The 16,429-nt window shown below is 37.6% G+C and overlaps 1 protein-coding gene across 24 annotated transcripts in view; it reads left to right on the plus strand.

Moving 5' to 3' along the window:
• Nucleotides 1-15,904, plus strand: part of LOC125035829 (C-Jun-amino-terminal kinase-interacting protein 4-like) — an 89,172-nt gene extending 73,268 nt beyond the window's left edge. For 13 of the 24 annotated variants that reach the window (XM_047628069.1, XM_047628076.1, XM_047628067.1 and 10 more), the window contains 10 exons: nt 2,191-2,316; nt 2,451-2,610; nt 2,958-3,174; nt 3,345-3,516; nt 4,587-4,601; nt 5,823-5,948; nt 8,959-9,240; nt 10,881-11,033; nt 11,719-11,953; nt 15,066-15,903. In XM_047628069.1, the coding sequence (XP_047484025.1) occupies nt 2,191-2,316; nt 2,451-2,610; nt 2,958-3,174; nt 3,345-3,516; nt 4,587-4,601; nt 5,823-5,948; nt 8,959-9,240; nt 10,881-11,033; nt 11,719-11,888 (1,421 nt within the window). In that variant the 3' untranslated portion in view covers nt 11,889-11,953; nt 15,066-15,903. Of the gene's footprint in view, nt 1-2,190; nt 2,317-2,450; nt 2,611-2,957; nt 3,175-3,344; nt 3,517-4,586; nt 4,602-5,822; nt 5,949-8,958; nt 9,241-10,880; nt 11,034-11,718; nt 11,954-15,065 lie in introns of all 24 variants that reach the window. The other 11 variants (XM_047628082.1, XM_047628068.1, XM_047628093.1 and 8 more) reach the window with 9 other exon arrangements.
• The last annotated feature ends 525 nt before the right edge of the window (nt 15,905-16,429 follow it).

Here is a 16,429-nt window from a genome sequence, read left to right on the forward strand (position 1 = left end):
TGTTGTTGGACCTTATTAGGAGATAATTTCTCTGGCGATTGGTAACTTGGTTGGGTTGGCACGTATTGTGGCCATGTTATTTTATTATTATTATTATTATTATTATTATTATTTTGGTTTAAGATATACTGGGTGTGTATAAATATACATATATAAGTTATATATATATATGCCAGTGGTAATTTCCCAGAAACAAATTTTTATACAGCTAGGTAGAAAGCAAAGGATATTTTGTTCTCTCTCTCTCTTTCTTTCTCTCTCTCTCTCTCTCTCTCTCTCTCTCTCTCTCTCTCTCTCTCTCTCTCTCTCTCTTTTTTATTTCTTTTCTATTTCTCTCTCTCCTTTCCATCCTTATTCCTCTTTCCTTCTCCCATTCATTTCCCTTTTCCTAATACCTTATCCCTCTCCTGCTCCTACATCTACCCTCACTCTTAGTAAGTAGCATATTTTTATCTTTGTCAGCTAGAAGATAGATGAGCTGTATAGCATAGTTATTTCAGGATTGGTTTAATCTAGTTTGCATTGGTAATGTGTTATTGCTAGTCAGTTCTTTACTATCCAGCCATGTCCAGTACGGATGGGGATGTCAGTTTATGATTTGAGTTTCCTGTCTTCCCTTGGTTTGCTTTGACAGATTAGTAACTGCTAAAGGTTGAAGTCGAGTAACTCATGTATCCCCTAAGGTAATTGTGTGACAAGAATGGTGGTAAGAAATATTTTAGTCTGTGTTTGTTAAGTTGATTTTCATGCAATGAGCCGATATCCTGGGACCTGATGTTAGATTCCTTTAAACCTGACAGAGACAGGAAATATATGATAGATAAAGGCATTTTATAATTATTTCCATATGTATACATACATATACATACAAACAGTATTTTATTATATAGAAGTATAGATTTCAGTTAATTTTCCAACTGTGGGTTTGCTCTTTGGTTTCAGAGATTTTTTTGTTTTTAGACATTTCCTGAGTTGAGTTAGGTGAAGTTAGGAGCATGTATCTGTGTATCATTCATGGCAAAGGAAGAATATATGTTTCCATTCTGGTTCTCCTCTCTTTTCCATTAAATTCTCTCCTCTTCTTTAACTGGATTGCAAAAGTGCCTGAATGTTTCTTGCCTGCACAAGGAGAAAATAACGTTTGCAGATGTTAACCAGCCACCGCAGAGAGCACTTGGGTGTGGGTGTCTGACTTGGAGGCTCTCATCTCTGGATGTTTAATTAACAGGACTTGACTCCGTAACACAATAATGTTTTATGATACTGTGAGAGGTAAATTTCCAGGGCATGACTGTGGCTAGTATTAGATTTCTGCCAATTTTTCAGTGCACCAATTTATTATCAGTGCAATTTACTTGGGTTATATTATGAATTCAGGCAGAAGTCTAATTCATAGGACAACATGCATTTGGAATTTCTTTTTGTCTGACCATCTGAAGTTTATTTTAAAACTACATTTATTATATTATGATTGGTAAAGAATTATTATAAAAAATCAAAATTACGGAATTAAAAAAGTTAGATTGTTATACAATAATATTTCTATGAAATGCTTAGTAACAAAAGGCTTTTATATTTGAGGAAGAGGTGTTCCATATAAATTCAGTGTTAGATTTATTACAGTTCCTTAAATTGAAGTGAAATAAGACAATGGATTGTAAAGTTTGTCAAAGGTTATATTCTCTCTTCCAGGTTATTCTTTGATAATGGCCTTTCATGTGAAATCCTTCTTCAGGAAACTCAAGCCAGATTATTTTAACTCAGATGTGTTAACCTTCCATCCCACTTTTTCATTTTCTTATATTATAGATAGATAGATAGATAGATAGATAGATAGATAAGTAAATATATCCATAGATAGATAGATAAGTTGTAAATATACAGATAAATAGGTAGATGGATAGGTAGATAGATAAGTAAACACACACATTTGATTGATTTATTCATTCGCATATTTCTTCATTTATTTATACATGTCTAGATCTAATATGTAGAATGGACATTATTATTAGCATTTATATATATACATATATATATATATATATATATATATATATATATATATATATAATGAAACATTATTAGCTTTGAATGGTTCATTCATTTTAGAGTGTCATCTTTAATCTTTTTCCTCTTTCCCAAACCTTCGGAATTCGCTTTTGTGTAACATCTGGCAATATCCACTTCCAGAGCAAGATGCAGACCGGGCGGAGGTGATGGAGAATTCGGGGGAAGAGGAGGTTCCCCCACGCAGGCTGCTCAAGGAACCAGAGGGTGTAGTCAAGGATGGGGTTGAAGAGGCACAGCCTACCCCTGGTATGAGTCACATTTTAGAACTCTCTCTCTTTTGGTGCCACTTTCATTCTCTGATTTTAATTTTCAAAATACCTGAAAAAGAAAGCCAACAAACAAATTGCTCCATTGCTAAGAGTCCACTTTCATGGTTGTAGATACAAGTGTAGTGAATGAGGAGGTGGAGAAGATGTCGTCTGTGTTGGCGACAATGTGGCTAGGGTCACAGAGCGGCTCCATCTATGTTCACTCTGCTGTCCGCCAGTGGAAGCGCTGCCTTCACTCAATCAAGCTCAAGGATTCTGTGCTTGCTATTGTGTAAGTTGCCCCTTTTGTTTTTTTAGATAATCAAATATTCAAATATGCCAGGTTTCCATAACAGTAGTCAAGTGAACCTTGTCAGACTTGCTTTAAATTGAAGTAAGCTGACTTTAATTCAAATTCCTCAGCTGTAGTAGGTGATACTATTACGAATTTTTAATGGTTTTATGAAATGATTTTGCTGTATTTAGTGACCTTGAATAATCAGAATCATGAGATGGAGGGGGAGGGGGCAGGGGTGGGGGCAACAGGATGTCCTCCAAGTGATTCATATATGATGTATTTGAAGTGAATCCTAGTATGTGGAAATGCCCATCTTGATTCCTCTGGCCTGGTTCCAACAGCCACATCAAGGGTCGTGTCCTAGCTGCACTAGCTGATGGGACAGTGGCCATCTTCCACCGGCAAGGGGACGGCCAGTGGGATCTCACCAATTACCACCTACTGGACTTGGGCAAGCCCCACCACTCAATCCGCTGCATGCATGTTGTGCACAACAAGGTTTGGTGTGGCTACCGGAACAAAATCCACGTCGTAGATCCCAGGATTATGAATGTAGAGGTTTGTGTTCCTCATTCTCATGATGTGTAAATTATCCTGTCCTCAATATGTGTAAAGTATATATATATTCATTAAGCTTGAAGTCATTATTGTGAAAATCATCTTAATTTCACCATTTTAGCATTCTATGAATATGCAAGTTATGAATGTCTTTATCATTGTATCTTCAGAAATCCTTTGATGCCCACCCACGTAAAGAATCACAAGTGCGACAGATGGCTTGGATTGGTGATGGTGTGTGGGTAAGCATCAGGCTGGACTCCACACTGCGGCTCTACCATGCACACACACATCAGCATTTGCAAGATGTTGACATTGAGCCATACGTCTCTAAGATGCTCGGTAAGTTACACACGTAGTGCCTATGTGCCTGTGAGTTCTCTGACTAATGATTTCCACTAGTGATATAGTTAAGTGTCTTGCTCTGTTGCTTTAACAGGTTTAATGGAAAATATATATATTATAATATATATTCAAAGGGCCATACTTTTTCAAAAGGCAAAAATAGAGCTTACTGATAATGAACAGTATCGGTCTATATCCAAGAATTCATTTATGAATAAGATCTTTCTATCTCCAAAATAGAGCAAGAGGTTTAACTAAATGTGTGCTGTCCTGTCTGTCCAGATTATTTACCGCCTTTAAAATGAATTATCTCTGGGTTAAATGTGCTTATATGTTATGTTAAAGGCAGTTTATTTTTGTTGCTGCTGCTTTTTTTTTTTTTTAGGGATATAAGTTCCAGGGGAATTATGATTTTTAATTAACATAGGCATGTTTACCAAAAAAAAAGATTGATTAGCATGTTTTACTAATTGAAAACAAAAGATTTAAGTATTGCAATTTTGATCTTTAAGGGGGTATTTTGTTACAGATGTTTTACAACAATTAGTTTGCTGTAAAAGTAGTTCTTTGTTTTCATGTAATAATGTACCCCTAACTCCAAGCAGTTATCAGAACCTGTTTTAACAAGGAACACAAAACGGCAGCAAATCTCGGATCTAGCAGGAGAGAGGGCAAGGATGCATTTTGTGTCTGGATTTCACTCAGTTGCTCTGTATTTATTGTTTATTTTTATACGTCTTGTTTCGTTTAGTTTACTTATTTATATTTTTATTTACTTGATTATTATTGTTGCATTGAGTTGTGTCCACTCTTAGTCCAGTCTGCTAGAGTCACAAAAGAATGCATCCTCACCCTCACTTCCACATAACAATTCTCATTGATTTGGCCCAACTTTAATGATCTCCCACACCACCACCACCACCTCCACAACCACCACCTCCACCTGCTGATACTGCTGCTGCTGCTGTCTACTCATCCCTCCCTGCTGTTGTACCATCTGCTGCTTTCTTCTGCTTGCCCCACTGATGCCGTTTGATGACTGCCCAAAAATTTTACGCCTGATTTAGGTGTCTTCCCTGGAGGTATTAACCCATTGCCTGATTATTTATCTCTGCAGATTTTTTTTTTTTTTTTTTTTTTTTTTTTTTTTTTTTTTTTTTTCTGTTTTTCAGTTTTTTGTTATTTATTTTTTCTTTAAAAAAAGTCTGTAAGACGAGACTGCATACCTAGAGATGTGATTCATAATGATATCAGAGGCAGAATCCAATTTTCCCACTTCTTTTAGTTAGCAGCCCATTAAATCACCTGTTTATGATCTTGATTTTTCAAAAGGTTATAACAAAATTATGAGTTTATTAGATGAAACAAAATTTGCTTCTAGTTGATTCAGATTAATTTTCTGGCACCACAAATTAACAGAGATTTTCACCAAATACCAATGAATGCTACACTTGCATGGTGTCAAACCTAGATAACCTGTAAGCTCATGTGTGTGATATATTGAATAACATTGTCTTTGAGATGGTAGATTTCCTTGTGACTTTGAAAGAGTTAAAAATCTTGATGTGATTTATTTTGTTTTAATTGTCGTGGGTAAACTTGACATTCCCTTCGGGAGTGATTTCATGTGTGAAAGTCAGCTTGGCGGCAACATTTTTGACATCCATATTATATCTTCCTCTTCATTGGAGGTGCAGATGAAGGTTTGTCTTTTCACTCTTCCTAAATTTGAATATCATGACCTTTTCCTTTCATGTTGTGGAAGCGATTCTGAGATGCACAGTTTTTGTTGGAAAGGCTTATCTTATTTTGACACTAGGCATGGCAAAGAGATTCAGCAGATGACTGAGTCTCTTGAGTTAATTTTTGTTTTACTAATTTGCTTGAGAGCATCTTTTTTGTCTGATAAATTCTTATTGTTAATTTGCTGCCATTTTTTTTATTCATTTTTTTCTGTTTAATTTTGCTACCCACAATCAAAGTTCCTTGAACTAAGTCATCAGAGATTATTACTGAATGTCAGAACATATCATAGATGCAGTGGTAGTCAAGCATTCCCACTCTTAAATTTAGACATCTTATTATTACTGTATTAGTAGACTAGATCTCTAGATCTCTTTGATTTATTATCATTTTTATTTTGCTTGCCTGTAAGTTACCAATAGTATATGCATTTGATTGTGAGGTATAAATGTATTTTATCCCCAAGAACTTTTATACTTAAGTTTCCACATTTACCAAGTAGGAGCTGAGTGTTATAAACGAGATTGCTAAGTTAAGCTACAGTCAACATTTAACAACAGTCACCGTTCCAGGGACGGGGAAGTTGGGCTTCTCCTTTGTAAGAATAACAGCTCTCCTCATCTCGTCAAACCGCCTCTGGATCGGAACCGGCAATGGAGTTATCATCTCCGTCCCACTGTCCGAGAGTGAGTAGCCTTGGCTTCAGATGCCCCAGCATCTTGTATGAAATCGTGTGATTTTGTTTTTGTGTTTCGTTTTATATATGGTTTTATTGGCCGTTGGGAGAGGGATTATGCTTCAGGGCAGGATTATATTAGGCGTTGCTCTTTTCACTCACAGTCTGTGCAAGACAGTGTTTGGGAATTTTAACCCAGCTGTATTTAGAGACAGGATATTGACTTTTGATGTTAAAAGTTTTTTCTATTATTTGTATATTTATATAGTTTGTATTTTTATTCTAATATCCATTGATGTTAGCATGAAGGTGTTATATACCCTTGTTAAGGCAAAAAGCAATACCTCCCCTTTGTAATTCTCTCCTAAGGATAGGCAGGATTGGCATAACAGAATGTCATTTGGTACACCATTCAGACAATAAGGAGATAATGTTTCAAAACCTGAAATGAAATTTACTGTTATAAGAATCCAGACCCCAAATGGTGGGCTTTGTGTAGCTGATCTCCTCCCTATGGCCAGGGGACATCTGTGGATGTATAGGTAACAGACCCCAGGGCATAGCTGTCGGTGTTTCAGTATTTTGGAGATATGTGAAGTGTGAAGAGTTCTCATGCAGCTTGCAGCATTGAGAAACTGGCACAGAGTTAGGGCAGGGAAGAGGAATGGACAGACAGGGTGAACAAAACCTGGCAGCTGTCGACCTAATGTCCCCTGATGTACCCTGGGGCTGAGAGGTTAAAGACAAAGATAGGTGAAAATTGTCCGGCTGTTTTGCCTTTTGAGTTTCCAGAGCTTGGTAAACCTTTCCTTCTCTTCCATCTCCATTTGAGTCATTTGTTATTCATTCTTTTGCAGATATTTGAGGCGTAGTCTCAACTCGTGACAATATGCATTAGGTTTTGAGTGGCTTATTTTTCATGGCAAATTAAAGGGGATTCATATGGTTGTGCTAATATTATGACTGTAAATTGTTTCCTGAATGATAAACAGTTTTTTCATGTTGAGGCTGAATATGAAGTTGATGGTTGATAGGCAAATGATTTGAACTCAAGTGAAGTAATGCCAGTGAAATATTTGTGTGTGGTATGTGCGTGCGTGCATGCATGTCTGTGTATATATATATATATATATATATATATATATATATATATATATATATATATATATATATATATATATTTCTGTGTGTGTGTGTGTGTGTGTGTGTGTGTGTGTGTGTGTGTGTGTGTGTGTGTGTGTGTGTGTGTGTGTGTATTATATATATATATTATATATGTATGTGTGTGTGTGTGTGTGTGTGTGTGTGTGTGTGTGTGTGTGTGTGTGTGTGTATATATATATGTATGTATGTATGTATGTATGTATGTATGTATGTATGTATGTATATATATATAAATACATACATAAATGGTAAAACACTCTTGCATGTAGATATTATGGTAGGAAACCCCACAATGCAAAAACTAGATTTATTGAAAATGAAAATACAGTTTTGAAATCAACCAGGATACCATCTTTAGACCTGAAGATGTCGAAACTGTAGCTTTTGCATTGTGGGTTTTTCTAACACACACAAACACATACACGTACATGTACACATGCATATATATTAATTTTATAGTGGTGGATTTTCATGTATGTATATTTTAGTGATATTGTTTTATGCAATTGCCTTGACATACCTTGTCTCCTTGTTCATTCATGTGCTATGTCTCAAACACGTCATGTGGACGGTCAATTGGACACTTTCGCGCTGGCATCTGGTGGTTAGGCATTGTCCAGCGGCTCCGTAAGTGATGTGTTTCGATATCAGTCATTCGTGTTTTTGAAAAAGAGCGCACTGTTGATCGGTTTCATTTTGCAGATCATTTAAATTTTATAACTTTTTTTTTTATCTTGTGAAATCTCCTCATCACCCCACTTTTTGTTTTCCTCTTCCTAAATCTTTGTTTTTCTCTCTCTCTCTCTCTCTCTCTCTCTCTCTCTCTCTCTCTCTCTCTCTCTCTCTCTCTCTCTCTCTCTCTCTTTCTCTTTCTCTTTTTCCTCTTTCCTTCGCCCTTTTTTCCTCTCACTTTTCTCATCTCAGTTCCTTCCCAATACTTGTTTTTCTTTCCCATGTCCTCTTTTTTCTGTAAAGGGGTCAAGAGGGGCGAACTGGCATTCCGTTTGTTTATTTTGCTTGAGGTTGTGCAACCAGCCCCTTTTCTTAGGTTGAAATTATTATTATAATTTTTGATATTCCCCGGATGCCTTTACTTTGTAAAATGTAACTCACTCTGGCTTTTTTGGTTTTATATTTTACTTGTGTTTTCTATTTACTCATATTTGTCTTGCATTGTGTGAGCTTTGCCACTAACCAGATTTGAAATTGGATGCACCATCTAGATGTTACACTTTCATGCCATAGGATGGTAATTCAACAAAAGTTATGTGCAAAATTTCAGAACCATTTACCGATCTCTGAATTGCCGAAATTCACTCATTCCATTGATAAAAGAAAAAAAAAATTGGTGTAGAAGACTTGGCTCATCATCTGCAGCCAGTCTAGGGAAATGGAAATGACAGGAATTGAAATCATGAAAGAGGTCTACGAGCAGCCACTACATCTTGATGGCTAAAAGCTAAAAGTGTTCAAAATTATTTGTCTAGGGAGTATTCAGAATGTTGGAAAGTTCAAAGGCATAAAAATACTTCATAAATGCCTCTAAATGGAGAGGGAGGGAAGCAGTTTTACAATTATAAGGGATAACTTTTTCTTTCTTTCTTTCTTTTTCTCTTTTTTCTTTTTCTTTTTTTTTTCTTTGAATGAAATCGATATATCCGCCAATGCTAAAAGTTGATATTGAGTGGGCTGTGTTCAGTATTCCTATAGAGTAAATTTGAAATTAAGATGTTGTAAGCAAATCAAAGAATAGAAAAGAGAAAATATAGCCATGAGCTAATATGTTCTCATAGCTTATCTAACTAAACACAACTTTTAATCTTGCAATGGGCATTGTGCCCATGTGTCCCTTCCAGGTGCCAATCCAAGGCCAGTTGCCAGCGGTAGCGGATGCGAGGGAGGCACCCCGGGGAGTGTTGGAGGAGTTCGAGTGCCTACATCTGCGGGAGCATCAGGTGCTGTAGTGGGAGTTGGAGGGAGTGGAGGGGCCAGGATGCCTGGGGCTGTCATCCGTGTGTATAGTGATGTCAAGGACCAGGTGACACCCGGCTCCTTCATCCCCTACTGCTCTATGGCCCAAGCTCAACTCTCCTTCCACGGGCACAGGGACGCCGTCAAGTTCTTCGTTGCCGTGCCAGGTAGGTTGTGCTGCCTTATGATGCTGGCTTTTGCTTTATGGGGTTTTAGGGAAATATAATTAACTGTCAATTTAATAAGACATAATTTAAATGTTGAATATTTTATTTATTTATTTTTTTATCACCTAATATTAAAAACAAATTTTGGAATTATTCTCATGAGATTGCTTTAAAGATAAAGAGATAATTATTTTTGTAATTAAAGTAGATATTTTTTCTGTTATGTTCAGATATTGCTTTTTGCTAACTTCAGTATTACTGATGTCTCTTATACCCTCAATACTTTTGCTATAATTTCAAATATAGAAACATAATTTAGAAGATAAAAATAAAGAATAAATGTAATGTACATGAAACACTTAAAAAAAATAAGTAATTCGGTAAGTTATATTATTATTACCCACCTTCTTTCCTCTTCCTGCTCACCCTTTTTATAATTTTTTTCCTCCTCCCTCTCTTCTTTCTACTTCTCATCATCTTCAGCCTCAGCCGTATCACGCTCTCCTTCCTCCTCCTTTCTCATTTTCATCCCACTCCTCCTCCTCCTCCTCCTCCTCCTTCTTTTCCTCATCCTCATCCTCATCCTTCTTTTCCTCCTCCTCCTCTTCCTCCTCTTCCTCCTCCTCTTCCTCCTCCTCCTCCTCCTCCTCCTTCCTCCTCCTTTTCCTCCTCCTTTTCCTCCTTCTCCTTCTTTTCCTCTTCCTCCTCCTTTTCCTGCTCCTTCACCCTTCCCTCTTCTTCACTGTTCCACTTTCTTTTTTCTTCATATGAAAAATATTTCATCACTTTTATTTATTTTTCTTTTGTGTCATCCTCAGTCTTTCCTCTGTTATGTATTAAGATGGTGGTTATATAAAAAGCAAATATGTTTTGAGGATATAAAGGACTGGATAATAACAACTTTAACAATGTTTAATATTTAAAAAACTATTCCACTTTGGAGTAAAAGCACAAGTAATTGATGCTGAATAGCTATTTTACCATTTTGCACTGATCATAGATATATATGTGATAGTTTATTGAACTTTCTCTGCTGTTTACCCGTCATTATAGAAAAAAAAATCTTCAGTGCATGCAGCATGCTAATCTTTCAGACAAATATGTGCTTATAAGTGTATTTACAGCTTTAGTTTCATCTCCTGAGACTAATATTTTATTTATTCTTTTCTCTAATATTTTATTTCATAACATTTAGGATGTAGTAATATAGTTATATTCACAACTTCTGTGTTGTTTCTGTACTACTCTGGTCTTATTAGATATAAGTTTTGTTTTTATTGTAAACTCACTGGCTTCCAACTACATTTTTTTAGGTAATTCCCCCTTTGTTTCACATACTAAATGCTTCATTTTTTGAAAGGAAAGAATACATGTGCAGCTTCCTCTCTGCTCTCACTTAAAAAGCCGCACCCCAATCCCCGTCTTGCCCCATGCACTACTACTCTTTCAAAAGCTGTAACTCTTGAGTTGACAAAGTCTGATGTTGCCTCCACTCTTTCAACTTCCGCCCTGTTGACGGAACTCACTGCCCCCCTCCACCCTCCCACCCCTCAGAGGACACCCAATAAGTGGAAGCCACGGTCGCATGTGCTTTACCTCTTTGCTTTCGACCATTAATGTGCGCCGCATGCCACACACAGGCTCAGGCGGGTATAATGCCCTTACAGCCACACCGCCTGTTTCTGCGGTCCCGGCCATCACTGATAAGGAGCAGCCGGAGGAGGACGTCGAGAAGAAGCCAAAGAGTATGTTAGTCATATCGGGTGGAGAGGGATACATTGACTTCAGAATCGGTGAGTGGAAAAAGACCTGTTCTTTTTTTTCTCTCTCTCTCTCTCTCTCTCTCTCTCTCTCTCTCTCTCTCTCTCTCTCTCTCTCTCTCTCTCTCTCTCTCTCTCTCTCTCTCTCTCTCTCTCTCTCTCTCTCTCTCTCTCCCCCCCCCCCCCCTCCCTCTCTTCTTTTCCTCTGCCTTTCTACTGCTAGAATTAACCTGTAAAGCCTTTCATGTTTCAGGATCAAACTTTGAGGTTGGTGTGGGTGTTGCATGTGTATTTTATTGTTTGTTGTGTGGTGTGTATTAACACAAAAAGAAAAAAAAGAAAAAAAAAAACTTGAAAGGCTTTATGGTTGCTTCACTTTGTATTTGACTCTTAAAAGTTAATCTTATTCTGCTTCAGTTGTTATTATTCAGAGTTTTAGGGTTATGCATTTGTATATAACAATTCAGAGTTGTGTTGAGCTTTGTAAATTTTATCTTCTATGCAGATGTGGAATGTCTTAATTTTTTTTTTATAGCATTTCATGCCAAGCAGTAATGTGTAGCATTTCTGTATAGCAAAAATTTGCTATGGCACCCTGCATATAGCTCTCTTCTTTTGTACAAAGAGTAAAAAGGAAAAAGTAAAGTTAATTATTGCTGTTTTGTGCTACCTGCTTGGGATACTGTGGTGTGCCTGTGTTGACATTTGTGCCTCGCAGCCGACGAACGGGAGGAAGACCGTGATACCGCCAGTCACCTCCTGGTGTGGCATATACCTGTGGAAGACAACCTATCCCACCTCCATGCCCAACCCTATACCTCCTCCTCATCCTCCTCCTCTGCCGCCGCCAACAACCCCTCCCCAGCAACGACCAACGGCCACGCGTAGCAGCCCCACCATCATCTCCACCAACACCACCATCACCTCCTCCACATGGACAGCCTCAGCCCCGGGTATGCGCCTCTCTCACCTCAGAGTCACAGCACCGCGGTCTCTACTGCTCTTCTTAGTTACTACCAATGATTTGACCCCCTATTCACTTTCACCAAAACATAGACTGATGATGATGATGATACGATCGGCATCAAGGATTGATTCAGAAGTGTTAGTTCAAGTGAATGATTTTTAGCTGTGAAAATTAGCATTTTGGATTGATTGAGTCCTAGAGGCAGGAATGAAGACACAAACAGTGTAAGATAGTTTTAACTCTTGTTTAAACTTAACATGTCAAGACAGGTACCACTTCATCATTCTTTTTATTTTATTTTATTGTTATTACTCAATTTTCAGTTACCTTGTTCAAAGTATTCCTTCACCACTCAGTTCAGTTGGAGCACCACTGCTTATCTGACCTCTTTCCATATATCAATTTTTTTAAGAATAATTATATGTGTTTGTATGTATATATATCTATATACAGTTTTTTATTTTTTCCAAATCAAATGATGGATTCTCTTTTTGGCCCCTCCCCTGTCCACCCCCTACTCTGCAAGTTTTAAACCAGAATAGTGTAACGACTATCTTTGCACTTTAGTTCAGTCTTTTTCCACAAAGAATTTTGGACTGCTGTGGGTCAAATCTTGGGTTTTCCCTGCATGAAGCTTATCAGAGGTCACAGAGCACTGCATGCCGACCCGAGAGGTCACGGGGTTATTACATGACGGTCAGATCCTGCTCTCTCTCTCCCTCTAGTCGTCTGTCTCTCCCATCCCCTCCTAAGTGAAATGTCTTTTAGAATTATGACACAGAGTATGGAGTTTTAACCTGCATTTAAAGGGACTTGTATGTAATCTTTTGACTTGTAGTATGTTGTAAAAGCTAATAACTTTCTACTTATATCTTGATACATTTATATATTTTTCATTTTTTTTATTTATTTTTTTTATACTGTATATTAATCTCTTTTTGTTTTTCTTTCATTGCTTTTTGATAAACATAAAACAAATATCCTTGCCATCTGTAAAATATATATTTATTTTCATATTTGCAATTAATATTTGTTAACTTTTTATTCCTAACTCTGTAAATGGCCACGGTGATAATATGATGATTTGTTTCATCACATCATTCATTCAAAAGCTTTACGTGTTGTCCTTGCTGTGCTCCACTTATTTATCAAAGCAAATAATCCTTCAGATATTTGAGAATGACTTTAATATCAACTCATGGCTAGCAAGAATTCTCTAAAAACAAATTGATGTAGGAGGACAAAAAATGCTGATGATTAATGTATATTTATTTTAAATAAGGAGTTAAAGCTCAACCTTGCATTATGCTGTGACTCAGATGTGAAGAGGCTAATACCTACGCTTTCTGTGGTGGCGGTTATTGTTTAGTCTGTTAGGGTGAATGATAGTGTTTGCGTTGTCTCTCCTCTGCATTAGTGGCAGGGTAAATTCCTGTTTGTATGGCAGTAGTTAGTCGTACATGTATTTGTTGGTCTTCAAACCAATAAACAACCAGTGATCTTCACTACTGTTGAAAGCTGTTGCAGTGTAATGGTATGTGAACCTGATCTCAAAATTAACTGCATACAAACTTCATGGTTTATCTGCCACAGATATATTCACATATATTTTATAAATGTTATTGTTATTAATGGTATATAGTAATGAATAAGACATTGTAGATGCTTTTTTTTTTCTTGTAAATGAGTCCAAAAGGCATTAGCAGCAGTCTGTAGCAGCTGTGAACCTGATTCCTTGTTTCTACCCTTGGCTTGGCTTCCTATCACAGTTTCTTTTACAGATGTTTTCAACCATTCTAAAGCCCTGTTTGTTTCTGCATACTAGTGAAAAGTAATCTAGAAAATCATAGCTGGAGAAGTGGCTTGAGCCCAATCTACATGTGAGAGGAAGAGGGAGGATTGTGGGCTACAAGCAAGGGTGTTTGCATTACCTGTGATGATGATGTCAGGGCTACTTTGCAGTGGAGGTTCTTGAGCATGGAAGAACCTCTTTCTTTACCATCACAAATAGAGTAATGCTGTCTTCTTTCCCCTAATAGATAAATTAGCCACAATACAAGCCTGATTTCTGATTTCATTCTTATGCATTGCACCCTAAGTTTAAACACACCCAGGCATTGCACTCCCTGTCTAGGCTTAAGCTTTGGATGTGACTCCTTTTACCATTTCATCTTGTTGCAGGGAAGAGGCTACTGCATAAGATATTCACCTGGATTGTCATCATAAATGACACCATATTATTTTGGTTTAACAAACAGTAAAAATCTTTCTTCCAGAGAATAACCTGACACTGCTCCACTATTTTTCTTAGTCTCCCTTTCTGTTACAGTTTCTTGACAGACATACACTAAAGTGTCTGACAGGGAGCTGTGTAAATGACCAAGAAATTCTCCAATTTTTTGGTTATGGTTCTGTTGCTTTTATTCTATGAATCAAACAAATAATTCAACGTTTGTCCACATTTTTCATTAGTTTCCAATAATGTGTATCAAGACTTTTTTTATTAAGATAAAACTTGGTTTGAAGTTTGCAATAAGGGATAATCTTTAACCCAATGGCGACGGGTCACGCCTATAGGCGTCATAACAATACGCTCGAAATGTGGCGTGCGGCTGTCCGCGGCGGCGGCGCACCAAAGCGCTCCGAGGCAATGATTCGGCTTGATGTACCGAATTAACGCGCTCAAAGTTGGCACGTTGCCGTGGTTCGCCAGAGCGTAGAGTTTTTGTTTAGTTTTCTATACCCGTCGCCAATGGGTTATCAGAAGCTGTGTTTAGGAATGCTAAAGCATTATTCAAAAGTGCATTCCATTTGTCTTTTTATGGCAGATTGACTAGTGATAAATGTAGGTTGAAATTGGATGTATTCATTAGTTGAACTAACTTAAAAAGAGTAGGTAAAGTATTGACTTTTCTCCAAATAATTTGCTGAGTAATAGTTTCCGTTAGTCTAATAAGTAACAGCATTTGGAAACCATTCACAAATTTGTATGTAAAGTACCTGATTATTGTGTGTACAAGTGTCAATGACTATTATCAGGAATTCTCATTGTGTAAAAGGATGGTAAGTATACTGATAGTACCATGTGTCATCCTCAGGTGAAGGAGAGGAGGATGGAGCCCCAGACACGTCAGCCGAGTCGCTAAGCCGCGGTGACAGATCTCACCTTATTGTTTGGTCTGTTGCACGCCCACCAGTGTGAGGGTCGCATGTTGCACCTCAGCTGGGCCTCAAGCATCGGCCGGCAACCAATTGTGAAATTCTCCAAAGTCCAGGGTAAAAAGTTCTAGAGTGTTGCTCAGAGGTAATGAGTAAAGGCATCCAGTGAGAGTAACTATAGAGAAATGTGATATAAGCAGTGAGCTAGAATTTGAAGCCCTGGGAAGGTCTCATGCGGAGGATATCATTGCATCACTTGTCTGCCTCAGGAGACGGAAAGACCCAGTCCCATGAATGAAAGAAAAATAAGTTAACTATTATTGTTGCTGTTATAGCTTTTTTTCCTATTTAGTAAACTTTTTTATTTTTTAAGTCACGTTATTGGCGTGAAGAAAATAATGAGACAATGTTTTGAAGTGTTGAAGAAAGAGAGCTGGGACTGGTGTATTTTCACTTCTCAGAGGATCATTTTTCAAGTAAAATAATTAATCACAGCACAAGAGCAGATTCAGAATGGAGCTGTAAGTGTCAGAGGTGTTTTTTTTTTTCTTTTTTTTTCTGAAATTGATGTCTGAACACTTTATTTCCTCTTTTTAATTTTGGGGGGAGGGGGGGCTTACCTTGAAAGTTTATCTGGCAAGGATTTGACATTTCTTGAGTTTGGCCTCTCCTTTGCTCTCTCTCTCTCTCTCTCTCTCTCTCTCTCTCTCTCTCTCTCTCTCTCTCTCTCTCTCTCTCTCTCTCTCTCTCTCTCTCTCTCCCTCTCTCTCTCCCTCTCTCCCTCTCTCCCTCTCTCTCTCTCTCCCTCTCTCTCTCTCTCCCTCTCTCTCTCTCTCCCTCTCTCTCTCTCTCCCTCTCCCTCTCTCTCCCTCTCCCTCTCTCTCCCTCTCCCTCCCCCCCCCCCTCCCTCTCTTCCTTCCTCCCTCCCTTCCTTTCTTTTTGTTTCCCCTGTATTTGTTTCAAATATCTGAAATTTTGTAACTTTTTTTCATTGTTTGTCAGGAGAGCCTTTAGTTTTTGTGATTGGCCATCATCACTTCCTTTCATTTTGCATGAGTGACTAAGAAAAGAAACTAATGTTAAAGGAGAAAAAAAAACTGTCTTTCACATTATTCAAAGAGCATGATGGTTGTCATAAAAGAGGCATTAGCTACTTGTGATAAAGATGGAAAAAAGTATTAGGAGAATTGTATGTACTGCACAGCATGCTTCATATCCTTCCAAATCTATGAATCATCAGGTTTCCAGTTAATTTTCTTTTCTTTTCTCTCTCCTTCTCTCTCTTGTTTAACGTCTTCTGTCA

Source organism: Penaeus chinensis, chromosome 20, assembly GCF_019202785.1.
Source record: "Penaeus chinensis breed Huanghai No. 1 chromosome 20, ASM1920278v2, whole genome shotgun sequence".
Lineage (NCBI taxonomy): Eukaryota > Metazoa > Arthropoda > Malacostraca > Decapoda > Penaeidae > Penaeus > Penaeus chinensis.